The 19,000-nt window shown below is 41.0% G+C and overlaps 1 protein-coding gene across 6 annotated transcripts in view; it reads left to right on the forward strand.

Moving 5' to 3' along the window:
- The window catches only part of PIEZO2 (piezo type mechanosensitive ion channel component 2), a 737,984-nt gene that overhangs the window by 615,864 nt on the left and 103,120 nt on the right, over positions 1 to 19,000 (forward strand). For all 6 annotated transcript variants that reach the window (XM_077270184.1, XM_077270188.1, XM_077270185.1 and 3 more), the window contains one exon: positions 9,929 to 10,037. In XM_077270184.1, the coding sequence (XP_077126299.1) occupies positions 9,929 to 10,037 (109 nt within the window). The remainder of the gene's footprint in view (positions 1 to 9,928; positions 10,038 to 19,000) is intronic.

Genomic DNA, 19,000 nt, shown 5'->3' on the forward strand with positions numbered 1-19,000 from the left:
TTATCCTGGTATATATGGTCCCCTCATCCCCATCCTGGTATGCATGGTCCCCTCATCCCCATCCTGGTATGCATGGTCCCTTCATCCCTATCCTGGTATACATCGCCTCCTCATCCCTATCCTGGTATACATGACCCCCTCATCCCTATCCTAGTATGCATGGCCTCCTCATCCCTATCCTGGTATGCATGGCTCCTCCTCTATATCCTGGTATACATGTCCTTCCTATCCCCAAACTTGTATGCATGGCTCCTCATCCTTATCCTTGAATGCATGGCTCTTCAACGCTATCCTTGTATGCGTGCTCCCTCATCCTTATCCTGGTATGCATAGCCTTCTCATCCCTAACCTGGTACGCATGGCCCCCTTATCCCTAATCTGGTATGCATGGTCCCCTCATCCCCATCCTGGTATGTATGGCCCCCTCATCCCTATCCTGGTATGCATGGCCTCCTCATCCCTATCCTGGCATGCATGGCCCCCTCATCCTATGCCTAGTAAGCATGTCCTCCTTATCCCTAGCATGGTAGGTATGGCCCCTTCATCCATATCCTGGTAGGCATGGCCCCTTCATCCATATCCTGGTAGGCATGGTCCCCGTCATCACTATCCTGGTATGCATGACCCCTTCATCCCTATCTCGGTATGCATGTTTCCCATCAGAAAAAGATTAAAAAAAACACATAAACCATTATACTTTATCATCTTGTTCTGATGCCAGCAGCTGATTTATGCTTGTAAGCAGCGCATGGCAGGGACATGATGTGCTGCTTACATACAAGCTGAGGACAGCTGCCAGAATACTCACTGCTCTCCACGCCAGGACTATGTGCATGGAGAGCAGTGAATATTCATTGCTCTAATAGCAGGCACAGTGTTAGCTGCAGCAGCCGGCTTTCTGCAGCTGCCTGGCGTTCACGTGTGCCCGCTACAAAAGGGAATAATTATTCACTTCATTCCTTGCCTATGGGAGTGGAGAACAGTGAATATTGATTGTCTTAAGTAGCGGGCACACACAAACGCCGGACAGCTGCAGGAAGCTGGCTGCTGTGGCTAACAGCATGTCCGCTATTAAAGAAAAATGAATATTCACTGCCATGCAGTGAATATTCATTTCTCTTTAGCAGTAGGCATAGGAGTTAGCTGCAGCCGCAGGCTCCTGCCTCCTGTGACCCGTTGCTCCGCCGCTGCCACTCCCCCACCTCCCCACCACAGCCATAGCAGGTATATCCAGACTTCAAGACGCACCCCCCATTTTCCTCCACAGTTTTGGAGGAAATTAGTGCATCTTATAGTCCGAAAAATACAGTAAATGTCTTGTCTGTAAGCTTTTCTGCTAACTATAAGATGATCAGAGTCAACTTGGAAAACATTTTGTACTCCCAATAGTGAAGTATATTTTAAACTGCAATGGCACATGATTATCTCATATCTTCATGGCAGGGACATTTTACGTTCCTTTTTCAAAGGTAACCCATGTAGAGCATATAATAAGATTGGCAGAACGTTTTTTACTAAACTTTTACTTGTAAATGTGAAAGAAGTGCTAATCCCATTTTACTCTTCCCAAACTTATACTAGTGACTTACTTCTTTTCCGTTAAACATTAGGAGATACTATATGTACTATATCTTTGTCTTCTCAGCTTGTCTCAGTGCTCCACCCTTTTACTCTGCACTTAAAATCATGAGCTTCAGTAGTTAAAAACTTCAGGATAGGTCAAAGCAAATCAAGCAAAAAAAGATCCTGTTTGGCCAAATGATCGCCTGCGTCTGTTTGTTTGGCTTTTCTTTTGCCTCGATTGGACCAATAAACTTGAAATTTCGCCAACATCTGATCCGCAGCGCATTATCATACTTATTTCGACTGACAATGCAAAGAAGAAAACTTTTGGTCTATTTGTCAATCAAATGTTCTGGTTATTCATATGTAGGGGGATGCTTTCAATGCTCGTGTCTGGTAACCAATATTCTTTTGCAAAATCAGTTTAACATATTAACTGTGTAAACTCCAGCTTTCCTGAGAACCAGGTGTGTTTATGTTGTCATATGCATGTTTGCTAGCTGTTGCTTGGATTAATGCATGATTGGGACATTTAAGCATTAGGCTTAATGCATGTTGCTCCAAACTATGCAATGCCTCCTAACATGATTTTCATTTGTTATAACAAATGATAATCTTTTGTATTTTATATGATTTAAATGGTTAATAGTAAATGTAATATTGCCAAAATAAAGTCAAAGACAACTTGTTTTATATTTTTTGTGTTACAACTTTTCTCATCACAATTTGTGTATATATTACCATTCAGGAAGTTCATTGATTTAATACAATTTGCTGTAATTAGTTTTTAATTTTGAAAGGACACTAAGCTTGTGCATAAGGAAAGTCATAATTTGTTTTGTGTGATTAGAACCACCAAATGTATTCACACTTTTAAACCAATGCATTGTTTTTATTGGCTGATGGCGCAGTTTTTAGAGAGTTGTCCAAAATAAGAAAAAAAAAATATGGCTGCTTTCTTTCAAAAAGAGTGCCCCACATGTCCATGAGCTGTGTCTGGTATTGCTACTCAGATCAATAGGACTGAAATGCAATACCACACAAAACTTGAAGACAGATGCAGTTCCATTTTTTTAGGAAATAGTTTTTCCTGGATAATGCCTTTAAGTGTGTTTGCCTTATCTGCCTACCAGAAATCTAAAAAAAAAATTACAGCTGTTAATCTGAGAAATCGGGCCATGCCAGAAAAGATGTGACAACTGAAAGTAGAGCTTAAAAGGCAGTTATTTTAAATCTGAAAGTATGTCTTCTCCAACAGAAGTGATCCAGTCTCTATGAAATGTCCATTTATGCTTCTAAAACATTTTCACATAGATTGGATTTCTCTTAAGCAAATGCAAATCTAATGTGAATTTTCCACATCAGAAATCCAAGATTGAAACTCCTGAATATGCGCACATGGCCTAATGTAACAAATAAAAAATATATATAAGCACATTTGCCCTATTGATTCATCAATGCCAAATAAAAAAAATACACCACATGTGAACAGCTCGATAGACTATGATGCAAATGAGTTTCATCTGTGAAAAACAGAATTTGTGCATGAAAAACTAATGTCTGATTGAGCCCTTAAAGGGGTATTCTCAAGTTCTTGAATTGCTTTAATTAGTTACAAAGATTATAAATAAGCAAGTGTGCAATAGACTTGCTTTTTCTGTCTGCTGGAATTCTACAATTACAGCTTTTATCTTTTATAGTGTACAGCTCATTTCCATGGAGCCTGACCTCTAGGGCCTGGCCAAGAGTGAGCAGTAGCTAAATTCTAGGCGAGAGATTGATTATTGACATCCCAGTCAGCTCTCTCCAGCCTATTGATTTCTATACAGCAGCTAGCTGCTCACCTCCCTTTCATCTCTTGAAGAAATGGTGTTATAAATCACCAGCTTCCCCTCAGCTTTCACAGCAGGTTTCCTAATTGTGGCTCCCTGCTCTTGCTGTCCAAGCTATCTGCTTGTTCAAATCCTGTTATCTCTGTATAAATATACAGTGATACAGTGCCTTGAAAAGGTATTCATAACCCATGAACTTTTCCACATTTTTCACATTGCACCCACAAACTTAAATGTTTTTTATTTGGATTATATGTGATATGCCAACACAAAGTTGCAAGTATTTGTGAAGTATAAAGGAAATGATACATGATTTTCTAAATATTTTCAAAATATAAATCTGAAAATGTAAATACTTTGTAGGACCACCTTTCGCTGCAATTACTTCTGCATGTTTTTTGGGGTATGTCTCTATTAGCTTTGCACATATAAAGGCTGACATTTTTGCCTGTTTTACCTCGCAAACTAGTTCTAGTTCAGTGAGATTGGATGGAGAACATCTGTGAACAGCAATTCTCAAGTCTTGTCACAGATTCTCAATGAGATTTAGGGTACCGTCACATTAAGCGACGCTGCAGCGATATAGACAACGATGTGGATCGCTGCAGCGTCGCTGTTTCGTCGTTGTGTGGTCGCTGGAGAGCTGTCACACAGACAGCTCTCCAGCGACCAACGATGCCGAAGTCCCCGGGTAACCAGGGGAAACATCGGGTTACTAAGCGCAGGGCCGTGCTTAGTAACCCGATGTTTACCCTGGTTACCAGTGTAAATGTAAAAAAAAACAAACACTGCATACTTACATTCCGGTGTCTGTCGCGTTCCCCGGCGTCCGCTTCCCTGCACTGTGTAAGCGCCGGCCGTAAAGCAGAGCGGTGACGTCACCACTGTGCTCTGCTTTACGGCCGGCCGGCGCTGACACAGTGCAGGGAAGCGGACGCCGGGGGACGCGACAGACACCGGAATGTGAGTATGTAGTGTTTGGTTTTTTTTACATTTACAATGGTAACCAGGGTAAATATCGGGTTACTAAGCGCGGCCCTGCGCTTAGTAACCCGATGTTTACCCTGGTTACCAGTGAAGACATCGCTGAATCAGCGTCGCACACGCCGACTCAGCGATGTCAGCGGGTGATCCAGCGACGAAATAAGGTGCTGGCCTTCTAGCTCCGACCAACGATGTCACAGCAGGATCCTGATCGCTGCTGCGTGTCAAACACAACGATATCGCTATCCAGGACGCTGCAACGTCACGGATCGCTATCGTTATCGTTGTTAAGTTGTTCAGTGTGAAGGTACCTTTAGGTCTGGACTTTGACTGGGCCATTCAAATACATGAATATGCTTTGATCTAAGCCAGTCCATTGTAGCTTTGGCAGTATGTGTAAGGTCGTTATCCTGCTGGAAGATAACTCTCCACCCCAGTCTCAAATCTTTTGTAGCCTCTAACAGGTTGTCCTCCAGGATTGTTTTGTATTTGGCTCCATCGCCATCCATCTTCCTATTAACTATGACCAGCTTCCCTTTCCTTGCTAAAGAAAATCATCCCCACATCATGTTTGATGGTGGGGATGGTGTTTGATGGGTGATGTGCAATGTTAGTTTTCCACCACACATAGCATTTTGCATTTAGCAAAAAAAGTTCTACATTGGTCGCATTTGACCTTCTTGCACATGCTAGCTCTGTCTCCTCCATGGCTTTTTGCAAACTGTAAACATGACTTCATATGGCTTGCTTTCAAAAATAGCTTTATTCTTGCCACTCTTCCATATAGGCCAGCTTTGTGGATTATATGACTAATAGTTGTCATGTGGACAGATTCTCTTACTTGAGCTATACAGTTGTGGCCAAAAGTATTGACACCCCTGCAATTCTGTCAGATAATACTCAGTTTCTTCCTGAAAATGATTGCAAACACAAATTCTTTGGTATTATTATCTTCATTTAATTTGTCTTAAATGAAAAAACACAAAAGAGAATGAAGCAAAAAGCAAAACATTGATCATTTCATACAAAACTCCAAAAATGGGCCAGACAAAAGTATTGGCACCCCTCAGCCTAATACTTGGTTGCACAACCTTTAGCCAAAATAACTGCAACCAACCGTTTCTGGTAACCATCAATGAGTTTCTTACAATGCTCTACTGGAATTTTAGACGATTCTTCTTTGGCAAACTGCTCCAGGTCCCTGATATTTGAATGGTGCCTTCTCCAAACTGCCATTTTTAGATCTCTCCACAGGTGTTCTATGGGATTCAGGTCTGGACTCATTGCTGGCCACCTTAGAAGTCTCCAGTGCTTTCTCTCAAACCATTTTCTAGTGCTTTTTGAAGTGTGTTTTGGGTCATTGTCCTGCTGGAAGACCCATGACCTCTGAGGGAGACCCAGCTTTCTCACACTGGGCCCTACATTATGCTGCAAAATTTGTTGGTAGTCTTCAGACTTCATAATGCCATGCACACAGTCAAGCAGTCCAGTGCCAGAGGCAGCAAAGCAACTCCAAAACAACAGGGAACCTCTGCCATGTTTGACTGTAGGGACCGTGTTCTTTTCTTTGAATGCCTCTTTTTTCTCCTGTAAACTTTATGTTGATGCCTTTGACCAAAAAGCTCTACTTTTGTGTCATCTGACCAGAGAACATTCTTCCAAAACGTTTTACGCATTTCCAGCAGGACAATGACCCATAACACACTTCAAAAAGCACTAGAAAATGGTTTGAGAGAAAGCACTGGAGACTTCTAAGGTGGCCAGCAATGAGTCCAGACCTGAATCCCATAGAACACCTGTGGAGAGATCTAAAAATGGCAGTTTGGAGAAGGCACCCTTCAAATATCAGGGACCTGGAGCAGTTTGCCAAAGAAGAATCGTCTAAAATTCCAGCAGAGCATTGTAAGAAACTCATTGATGGTTACCGGAAGCGGTTGGTCGCAGTTATTTTGGCTAAAGGTTGTGCAACCAAGTATTAGGCTGAGGGGTGCCAATACTTTTGTCTGGCCCATTTTTGGAGTTTTGTGTGAAATAATCAATGTTTTGCTTTTTGCTTCATTCTCTTTTGTGTTTTTTCATTTAAGACAAATTAAATGAAGATAATAATACCAAAGAATTTGTGTTTGCAATCATTTTCAGGAAGAAACTGAGTATTATCTGACAGAATTGCAGGGGTGTCAATACTTTTGGCCGCAACTGTAGATCTTTGCAGTTCCTTTAGAGTGACCATGGGTCTCTTGGCTGCTTTTCTTAGTGCTCTGCTTTCTTGGGATGTCATTTTAGGTGTACAGCCACATCTTGGCAGGTTTGCAGTTGTGCCATATTCCCACCATTTTTGCATGATGGATTGAATAGTGCTCCATGAGATGGTCCGATCTTGGGCTATTTTTTTATAAACTAACCTTTACTTTTTTCCACAACTTTGTCTCTGTCTGATGTGTTCCTTGGTTTTTATAATGCTGTTTGATCCTTAATGTTCTCAAACAACCCTCTGAGGCCTAGTTATACTCTGAATAAATTAAACACAGGTGGACTCAATTTACTAAATATGTGAATTCTGCGTATCAGACTACAGGGGACTGAATACAAATGCATATCATAATTTTCAGATTTCTATTTTTAAAATAATTAGAAAATAATTTCCTTTACACTTTACAAACACTTGCTACTTTTTGTTGGGACATGTGGGTGTAACGTGAAAAAATGTGGAAAAGTTCACGGGGTATGAATACTTTTTCAAGGCACTGTAGTGATAGCTGTGTACAATGCAGAACTAACTACTCAGAGCTGAATGTGTTATTGCAGTACATGTGCTGAGCTATATAGCTCTACTAATTCTACAGTTCTACTATTCTACTAAGAACAATGGGAGAGTTCTAAAGATTAACAAATTATATCTCATACTTTGCCAAGATTAACTTAAATAAGAATAACATTCCAAGAACAATGGAAGAGTTCTAAACAGTAATTTAAAAAACAATAACATTACAAGAACAATGGGAGAGTTCTATAGGATTTTAAACTACAATACAGGAATGATATATATCTTTGTACCGTGTTAGCCAGTTGATAGAAAAAATATTTAGGATTTCTTTTAGTCTATGCCTGATGATGAAGAGGCCTAAGTAGTTGTTACCATCTTTTCAGTTAGCCATTAAAAGGTATCAACCACTGAGGACTCACAATTTTAAATATATTTTTAAACTACAATATAATTCCAAAAACAATGGGAGAGTTCTAAAGAGTAATTTAAATAAGAATAACATTCTGAGAACAATGGGAGAGTTCTACAATATTTGTAACCACCATAAGTGGATAAACCACAACAACCGAGTATAATCCTTATTGTAATATTTTATTAGAGAACAATTAAAAATAGACATGTAATACACATTAAAATGGGAAAAACTGGATAACCAATAAACAGGACACAAAGAGTGCCCGGCACATAAAGCCTATATCAGCAGAGTAGAAATTCAATGCCCCATAGAGTACTAACAGTGATGTAATCACACAGCAATGTAAATACCAAAGTACAAAAGATACAGCGATCACACCATCAAAACCGTGCCAGGTGTCCAAGACATCCACAAAGTATTTAGTGTGTGCGATGGCCAAACTTAATGCAAAGGATAAACATGCTGCTGAATAGTGTAGGGCAACGCATATATCATAAATCAATAATATTCAGTGTCTAATGTGAACCTGCAAGACAACAGGCATGAGCCCAACACATAGAAATATAGCTGAAAGAGGCATGATATACTCACTAAATATAATAAAGGCAAAGTGCCAGTACCACGTTGGTCCCTGCCGCCCCAACGCACGTTTCGTGGAGACTTCCTCAGGACGCCTCCTGAGGAAGTCTCCACGAAACGTGCGTTGGGGCGGCAGGGACCAACGTGGTACTGGCACTTTGCCTTTATTATATTTAGTGAGTATATCATGCCTCTTTCAGCTATATTTCTATGTGTTGGGCTCATGCCTGTTGTCTTGCAGGTTCACATTAGACACTGAATATTATTGATTTATGATATATGCGTTGCCCTACACTATTCAGCAGCATGTTTATCCTTTGCATTAAGTTTGGCCATCGCACACACTAAATACTTTGTGGATGTCTTGGACACCTGGCACGGTTTTGATGGTGTGATCGCTGTATCTTTTGTACTTTGGTATTTACATTGCTGTGTGATTACATCACTGTTAGTACTCTATGGGGCATTGAATTTCTACTCTGCTGATATAGGCTTTATGTGCCGGGCACTCTTTGTGTCCTGTTTATTGGTTATCCAGTTTTTCCCATTTTAATGTGTATTACATGTCTATTTTTAATTGTTCTCTAATAAAATGTTACAATAAGGATTATACTCGGTTGTTGTGGTTTATCCACTTATGGTTGTTAATATTCTTTGAGTTTTTTGTCCTACAATACGTTTCTGGGCATTTGTTGGTTTTTGATACTTGTTTTTAATATTTTTAACCAGTAGAATTCCAAGAACAGTGGAAGAGCTCTAAAGAGTAATTTAAATAACTATAGCATTCCGAGAACAATGGGAAAGTTCTACAGGATTTTTAAACTACTGTAGAATTCAGAGAACAATGCAGAAATTCTAAAGAGTAATTTAAATGAAATTAACATTCCAAGAACAAAGGAAGAGTTCTAAATAGTATTTCCTATTCTGGCCTCCATACAGTAATAATGTTCCCCAATTTGCCCTATACAATAATAGTGTACTCCAATTGGCCCTATACAGTAATTATGTGTACCACTTGCTATTTTAAGCTAATAACGTATGTTCCTCATTCTGGCCCTCATAAAGCAATTATGTCACACACCCTGTAATAATATAAACCATCCTGGCCCCTTTACTAACGTCATGGATCCTAAAATTTAATTTCCCATCCCTGGCACTCTTTTACAACACATTTAAAAAAAAAATTCTACATTTATTACCTCTCTCCGCTTCCATGTAGTGTCTTCTCCTTCATTGCAGGCGCAGGGGGGCCTGGTGATGCATTAATGCCATGCATTGCTTGCAACAGGCAAGCTGATGTCAGCTGCGAGCCTTTGATTGGCAGGTGGAATATAGCAATTATGGTGCAGATAACCGGTGGTTCTCAGGGCCACATTACATTTCAGCTGATTATGTGTCTGAAGATGCAGATTCAGCTGATAATAGCGGTGACTCGACAAGCCCGGTTACAGTCGCACCATCCACAACCGCAATCATTATGCCCCTGGATATGGCATAGTGGAAAAGGCTATGGCCAATCATGTTCCAACAGATGTATTATATTTGACTTTAATTATACCAGAAACCTACTGAGTAGGATATGCCTGTCTGGATGAAGCCAAATCTACACCTATGTATTTTAATAAAGATTCTTTACTTATAAAAATCTAAAGGCGTCCACACTTTAATGGTCCCTTTATTACAAGTTTACAAATACATTAAATAGACACTAACAGATAAAATAGATAGGAACTATCTTTAGTATTTAGTATGTCTGTAGATCTCATTGCAAAAACATTGTATTTTGTCTAGTTTATCTACCAAGCCTGGATCACTAATCCAAAAACTGCCCTGAGACAAAGACACAAGGAAAACAAAGAAGAAAAGGAAAGGGAAATGAGAAGGAAAAATAATGCAAAAGGTAATAATCACAATATTCACTTTTTACTACATATCTAACAAATTTGATTAATATTTTTTATTCATTGGCTAAAACAGTAAGACTTCATTAACATTTGTGTCTTAGCTCTATATATATTGACATGGGAAATAGGTTACACTACAGATCTAATTACACTTCGGTGTGTGTATGTATATACATATATATATTGCTCAAAAATAAAGGGAACACTTAAACAACACAATGTAACTCCAAGTCAATCACGCTTCTGTGAAATCAACCTGTCCAGTTATGAAGCAACACCAATTGTGAATAAATTTCTCCTTCTGTTATGCAAATGGAGCAGAAAATAGGTAGAAATGATAGGCAGTTAGCAAGACAACCCCTATAAAGGAGTGGTTCTGCAGGTGGTGACCACAGACCATTTCTCTCATTCTTTTTGCCTGTTGTTTTAGCAATCCTAACCCTTTAACAAGCCTTGCCATATGACTCGTCAGTGCAAAGTATGAGATCTGATTTGGCTGTATGAGAGGCTTCTTAGTTTCATCTAAGGGGTAACATTTCTCCTTGCGAAGAGTGACAAATCATATCTAATACTTTGTCATGACAAGGGGAAATTCTGCAAATTGAGATTCTGGTTTGGCTTTTATCCTAAGTCATATGGCAAGTCTTGTTAAAGGGTTGACTTTTAGGATAGCTACTTCCAATAGGTAGCACTAGAGTTCACGTCTTCTTCCTCTCTGAAGAGGCAATTTGAATATTTAATTTCCCAGAAAAGTATTGCAAGGCTTATAAGCGTCTTCACATTGGCATGACATGCTAGGCATGTCACTCTCCACAAGTACTGCAGTGCAGTTTCTGACTTTGGTCCACTGGCAGATGAAAGATGCACCAAATGTATTTAAGGTGTTGTCTACCATTGGACTATCCCAGTTTAATCAATTCAGGGTCCCACTTAAAATAAAAACTGTATAATCACCTCTTGCAGCAATGCTGTTCCAAGGTTCCCGGAGACTGACATTACATTGTTGTTTCACATGCCGGCTGCAGCCACTGATTGGTTGCTGCCTTTACCATTTAATCAAAGCAGATATGCACTCTAATGGAATATTGATATGAAGTTACTTTACTGTAACCCACCGCAAGGAGAGCAGTCTTCAGAGAGGGAATTCCGCTCCTGCCCTCTCTGCCGCCATTTTCCTGAAGCCCACGGCTAGGACACCCCCTCCTCCCAACCCAGGGCTCGCAGCATCGCCCCACTCCTGCTGCCTTTCCGCAGTGGCAACCTGCTCCACCCCAGCCCCCGGTAGTCTACATTCAGACTATAAAATGCATCCCTATTTTCCACCCCCAAAAAGTGTGTCTTATAGTCTTCAAAATACTGTACATAATGTTAAAGTTAATTTCTTTTCAGTAGCAGAGGTTTCAGTATGGTGGCCACACGGCTTTAGATTGCTATTATCCTGCAGATGAACTGCATATCTACAGGTTGATAGCGTTTGGGAACATGGTAGGTTCCCTTTAAACAGATTTCAGATCAAGACTGGTGTACAAAATGTCACTTTTGATGAATTCCTCCCATATTCTCTTAATTAGTGTGTCTATTTATACATGCAGGTTATATTGGTAAAGCAAACACTAATCAGTATAATGTATATCCTCTTTCACCTTTAGGCGGATGGCTGACTGATTGGCCTCAGCGTTTTCCATTTACTACTTAAACCTGTAGCAGTAAAATAGTTTCTGCATAGAAACTGGGCCATGACTTTGATTGTATTCAAGCATGAATATAGTATTAAACTATGCTTTTGTACTGTAGTCAGTTGGTTGGTTGCACCCAAGAGGAACCAGGATCTCATCAGAAAGCCTGATTCTGAACACTCTTTAGATGGCATTATTCAGGAAGTTGGTCAAGTGCTATTTACCCTTAAAAAAAATCATAAGATTTAAACTTGAGAAATGTCATATAAATTATAACTAAATGTAATCGGATTGGGATCTGGTTTATGGGATATCTGCCAGAGTAATTGCCAGTTTTAACCCCTTGTTGACATTTGACGTACTTTTAGTTTGTGTTTGGTCTTCTTTGTTGAAAGATGGGGAGCTGTGTTGAACAGCCAGTGTTTGCTCTAACAGCAGCCTGTGAATCCTAGTTCTGCCGACTGCTGTTACCAACTTAAATGCCGCTATAAATCTCTGACAGTGGCATTTAATGCTCACAAACCCGTGGAGAGGGGGGGATACGCCATTCCACATGCCCATCAGCCCCCTGTGATGTGATTGTGGGGAGTCTGTTTGCTAAGATAGCCAGTGGTCTACGGAAGACATGTCTGCCATTACAGTACTGGCATTCATAGAGGACCATGCTTTTTATTGTATTCTGCAATACTGTGGCCATACATAGTATAAGTGAGTGGACGATTGTGAGTTCAAGTCCCCATACAGGAATAAAAATAAAATAAAAATGTTTTTAAAAATATAGATTAAAAAAATCAAAATTCGAATCACCCCTTTTTCTTTCAGTGAAAAAATCTAAATGCCAGAATTCCAGTTTTTTGGATGCTGCAATACCAAAAATAGATGAAGTAAGAAGCAATCAAAGTGTCATTTGTACCCCAAAATGGTATTAATGAAACTTTCAGCTTGCAACAGGTTTTCCCACTAGCAAAATACATTTTAGTTAATAAAAATAAGTTCCATAATTAGATGTCTTAAACAAAGTTCCTGTGCTGAGATAATCTTATAAATGTGCCCCTGCTGTGTACTGTGTAATAGCTGTGTCTGACCGTGCAGGAACATGGGCTGCTCATACCACAGCTCCTGGTCAGGGGAGGACACAAAATAGAGTATACTGATACTACATCTGATACTACATCTGGGATCGAAGCTGATTCTTCTTGTGAGGTAAAACATTTCACTGCCTGTTTTTAAGCAATGTTTTACCAAAAAGAATCAGCTGTGATCCCATGCTGTAATGTTTGTATCTTTTCTTTTGCTCACTCCCCTGCCCAGGAGCTGTGATATGATCAGACCATGTTCCGGCACAGTCAAACACAGCCACTACACGGTACACAGCAGGGGCACATTTATAAAATTATCTTAGCACAGGAACATTTTTTTTAAGCACATTCGTGGAACTTATTATTATTCAAAAATGTACTGATAAAATTTTTTTACTTTGTTCATGGGAAAACCACTTTAAAATTAACAAAATATATACATGTTTGGTATATTCCTAATTAGAGATTGTTCAACCCGAATAGTAAAGTTTGCGGTCCGTACCGAAACCTACTGCTTTGGCATAATTTCTTTGTCCGCTGACATGTATATGATGTCAGAAGAGGGAGAAATCATTGAAACAGCGGGCACACTTTTTTTCCCTGAACATAAACTTCTCCCGGAAGTCTGTGTCACTGTTCGGGTTCGGCTCCCCAAACTTCGGCTGTTTCTCATGCTGTCATCCGCATGATAGGTTGGGAAACACCGGGCAGCACTGATTGGCAGTAAGATTATGACAGCATGAGCCAGCATCTGTGTTCACCAGTATAAAGGTTACCTCCGGTCACAGACATCTGCTGACGCTAATAACATTGAGTGCAGGGGCAGGGGGTCTCTTCTGGTTTTGATAACCAGCATGGCAAAACCGACAGCTCTGCTCTGCACCTTGCAGGCCCCCCCAGATTTGCCCAGCTCTTCCCAGTTTCCCTGTGGCGGTGGCAAGTGGGGTTCATATTTGTGTGATTGATGTCACCTTTGTATTGTCAGGTGACATCGATTCAGCAGGTTAGTAATGGAGAGAAGTCGATAAGATGCTTATCCATTACTAATCCTATAGTCATATAGTAAATAAACACACAGCAAGAAGAAAGTCCTTTATTTGAAATAAAAAGATGCATAGTTTTACATTTTTTATTTAAAAATACTAATAATAATAAATTAATAAATTATACTTACATTACGCCCATTACATTGAAACCCTCGTCTCCTGGAAAAAACCTAAAATATTAAACAACGATACACACCTAATGCCTATTCCATTGAATCCCTGGTGTCCTGTAAAAAAAAAAAAAGGAACCATATCCCTCACCAATCCGACATACTGTCCCATTCCGTAATCCATGGCTGCGATACTCTGTTTTCAACCTAGACGGTGCCAATATGCGACGATCCAGGCTGAAGACCACAGGAGAATGAGCTGATTTGAGCACAGCGTCAATGACTAGCGGTGATGTCATCAAGGTTACTTGGGTCACTGAGGCTGCATTCCCAGCTCACTTTGCTTTGAGCCAGGCTGATGAATTGCAGTGACCTCAGTGAGATCACCGCTAGCACCATAAGAAAAAGTCTCATGATGCAGTGCTAAGCTCAGTGAGTTCAATGCAGTTCACGGTAAGAAATTTCTCACTGAGAACTGCGGTGAGCGCACTGATGAACTGCCAGGCCAATGAACTGCAGTGACCCCAGTGAGATCACTGCTAGCACCATGTTAAAAATGGCAACTTTGCAATTTATCTCTAATAAACATTTTTGATTCTATAGTTTACTGCTCATCGTCTAAGTTACTGAACACCACTGCAATCTATAAGCAGTGGCTGGTCTCATAGACAGTGAGTACAGTCCTTGTAAGCTCTTTGCTATACAGCTTGCAAGCGCTGCTCTGAAGCTGGAATGGGAGAGCACACAGTGCGAGTAGGCAGATCAACCAGATTGCCAACCCAAAGGCAACATCCTGAGGCAAGCATGAAGCTGACAGGCAGGGAAGCAGTGTGTGTCTGAAGATTGTTTTCTTTTAAGTATTGGAACCTTGGGAAGATTAGGGAAATGTTTTCAAATGATATACCACTAACACAGTGCTCTCAACTTACCAGAGCTTTTTTGTCTAGATGACCATCAAATTCATAACCCCTTAGCGACTGCTAATTCTCTCATCACCATTTTTAAAAAGTAAATTGAAAATAAGGCTGCAGTGCCCCCCAGAGTTGGAAAATCTCTGGGATCTTGGCTATCAGGGGTAGCCCGGAGGACATGATCAGGGTCAGATTTTTCGGTGTCCAATCTTGTGATCGCTGTTATTCAGTGAATAACTGCTATCACAAAAAAAAGTGTGCCCGCTGTTTCAATGATTTCTCTCTCTTCTGACATAATATACATATCAGTGAACAGAGAAATGATGCCCCCGGAGACCTCCTAGTATCTCCGCCATATCAGGGCCTTCCTGATCTGTCCCCTGGCCCGGCATCATCTTCATGGGAAAAAAAATGGTAGGCGCAGTGCACCCGCCAAGATCTGCCAGCTGGTACCCGGCAACGATAGGAAGACCCTATCACAGTGATCAAAATAAAAACAATAGTAAATCAAATCCCCCTTTGTCGCCCTCTTAGTTAGATAAAAATTCTAAAATATATATTTTTTTCCATTCTTTGCAGTTAGGGTTGGGGTTGGGTTAGAGTTGTGGTTAGAGTTAGGTTCAGGGTTAGAAATATTTTTTTTTTAGTAAAAGAAAAAAAAAGACTATGACGGCTAGTGTTGAGCGCAAGTGCTTGCTACTCGAGTTTGCATCTGGTGCTTCGGTATGCATGGAGTATCGCAAATCCCCTCATGTTTTTTTGGTGGGGATGTCTAACAGTTGCAAAACATGCAGGGTAGGGACTTAAGCATGTCACTCAAGCACACTCGTTATTCAGTTTGCATCAAGTGCTCGGGTATGCATCAGAGTAGCGAGCACTTGCAATCAACACTAATGACACCATATTCAATATTTTAAAAATATTATTTTCAAAAATCACAAATGTATGGTCCATTTTTCTTGTTACCCTTGTGAAAATGAAAAATGTGGGGCTAAAGCAACATTTTTGTGAGAAAAATGTGATTTTCAATTTTCACGACTCATTGTTTTAAAATTCTGTAAAGCACCTGTGGGCTTAAGGTGCACACCACACATCTAAATAAATTCCTTCAGGGGTCTAGTTTCCAAAATGGGGTCATTTGTGAGGGGTTTCCACTGTTTAGGCACTTTAGGGGTTCTCCAAACGCAACATGGCATCCCCTAATTATTCCAGCAAATTTTACATTCAAAAAGTCAAATAAGGTATCGGCGTATACAGGAGAAATTGCACAACAAATTTTGGGGTCCATCTTCTACTGTTACCCTTGTGAAAATAAAAAAAATACTTTGGGTCTAAAGTATTTTTTTTTTGTGAAAAAAATTAAATGTTATTTTTTCTCTTCCACATTCAGTTCCTATGAAGCACCTGAAGGGTTGATAAACTTCTTAAATGTGGTTTTGAGCACCTTTAGGGGTGCAGTTTTTAGAATGGTGTCACTTTTGGGTACTTTTTAGTTATATACAGTGGGTACTGAAATTATTCAGACCCCTTTAAATTCTTCACTCTTTGTTTTGTTGCAGCCATTTGGTAAATTTAAAAAAAAAACAGAAATGTAGAAATGTTTGCAAATTTATTAAAAGAGAAAAACTGAAATATCACATGGTCATAAGTATTCAGACCCTTTGCTCAGATGCTCATATTTAAGTCACATGCTGTCCATTTCCTTGTGATCCTCCTTGAGATGGTTCTACTCCTTCATTGGAGTCCAGCTGTGTTTAATTAAGCTGATAGGACTTAATTTGGAAAGCAGGGCCGGACTGGGACTAAAATTCAGCCCTGGCATTTGAAGTCACACAGGCCCACTTGTCACATGGTGACTGTATAATATCTTTGTACACTTGTAGGCTACAAGAAGTGAGGGGAGTGTAACACGACTATATAACATATAATTACAGCTGTATCCAGCATTACAGCTCAGCCCCCATAGAATGTAATACAGCACAGCCCCCATAGAATGTAATACAGCACAGCCCCATAGAATGTAATGCAGCACAGCCCCCATAGACTATAATACAGCACAGCCCCATAGAATGTAATGCTGCACAGCCCCCATAGAATGTAATGCAGCACAGCCCCCATAGAATGTAATGCAGCACAGCCCCCATAGAATGTAATGCAGCACAGCCCCATAGAATGTAATACAGCGCAGCCCCCATAGAATGTAATGCAGCACAGCCCCCATAGACTATAATACAGCACAGCCCCATAGAATGTAATGCTGCACAGCCCCCATAGAATGTAATGCAGCACAGCCCCCATAGAATGTAATGCAGCACAGCCCCATAGAATGTAATACAGCGCAGCCCCCATAGAATGTAATGCAGCACAGCCCCCATAGAATGTAATGCAGCACAGCCCCATAGAATGTAATACAGCCAGCCCCCCATAGAATGTAATGCAGCACAGCCCCATAGAATATAATGCAGCACAGCCCCATAGAATATAATGCAGCACAGGCCCATAGAATGGAATGCAGCACAGCCCCATAGAATATAATGCAGCACAGGCCCATAGAATGGAATGCAGCACAGCCCCATAGAATATAATGCAGCCAGCCCCATAGAATATAATGCAGCAGAGGCCCATAGAATGGAATGCAGCACAGGCCCATAGAATATAATGCAGCAGAGGCCCATAGAATGGAATGCAGCACAGGCCCATAGAATATAATGCAGCAGAGGCCCATAGAATGGAATGCAGCACAGGCCCATAGAATATAATGCAGCAGAGGCCCATAGAATGGAATGCAGCCAGCCCCATAGAATATAATGCAGCAGAGGCCCATAGAATGGAATGCAGCCAGCCCCATAGAATATAATGCAGCAAAGGCCCATAGAAGGGAATGCAGCTCAGGCCCATAGAATATAATGCAGCAGAGGCCCATAGAATGGAATGCAGCCAGCCCCATAGAATATAATGCAGCAGAGGCCCATAGAATGGAATGCAGCCAGCCCCATAGAATATAATGCAGCAGAGGCCCATAGAAGGGAATGCAGCCAGCCCCATAGAATATAATGCAGCAAAGGCCCATAGAAGGGAATGCAGCTCAGGCCCATAGAATATAATGCAGCAGAGGCCCATAGAATGGAATGCAGCCAGCCCCATAGAATATAATGCAGCAGAGGCCCATAGAATGGAATGCAGCCAGCCCCATAGAATATAATGCAGCAGAGGCCCATAGAATGGAATGCAGCCAGCCCCATAGAATATAATGCAGCAAAGGCCCATAGAAGGGAATGCAGCTCAGGCCCATAGAATATAATGCAGCAGAGGCCCATAGAATGGAATGCAGCCAGCCCCATAGAATATAATGCAGCCAGACCCATAGAATATAATGCAGCAGAGGCCCATAGAATGGAATGCAGCACAGGCCCATAGAATACAATGCAGCACAGGCCCATAGAATATAATGCAGCACAGGCCCATAGAATATAATGCAGCAGAGGCCCATAGAATGGAATGCAGCACAGGCCCATAGAATATAATGCAGCAGAGGCCCATAGAATGGAATGCAGCACAGGCCCATAGAATATAATGCAGCAGAGGCCCATAGAATATAATGCAGCCAGCCCCATAGAATATAATGCAGCAGAGGCCCATAGAATGGAATGCAGCAGAGGCCCATAGAATGGAATGCAGCAGAGGCCCATAGAATGGAATGCAGCAGAGGCCCATAGAATGGAATGCAGCACCGGCCCATAGAATATAATGCAGCACAGGCCCATAGAATATAATGCAGCACAGGCCCATAGAATGGAATGCAGCACAGCCCCATAGAATATAATGCAGCCAGCCCCATAGAATATAATGCAGCAGAGGCCCATAGAATGGAATGCAGCACAGGCCCATAGAATATAATGCAGCAGAGGCCCATAGAATGGAATGCAGCAGAGGCCCATAGAATATAATGAAGCAGAGGCCCATAGAATGGAATGCAGCCAGCCCCATAGAATATAATGCAGCAGAGGCCCATAGAATGGAATGCAGCCAGCCCCATAGAATATAATGCAGCAGAGGCCCATAGAATGGAATGCAGCCAGCCCCATAGAATATAATGCAGCAGAGGCCCATAGAATGGAATGCAGCACAGGCCCATAG

The sequence above is a fragment of the Ranitomeya variabilis genome, chromosome 6, assembly GCF_051348905.1.
Source record: "Ranitomeya variabilis isolate aRanVar5 chromosome 6, aRanVar5.hap1, whole genome shotgun sequence".
NCBI lineage: Eukaryota > Metazoa > Chordata > Amphibia > Anura > Dendrobatidae > Ranitomeya > Ranitomeya variabilis.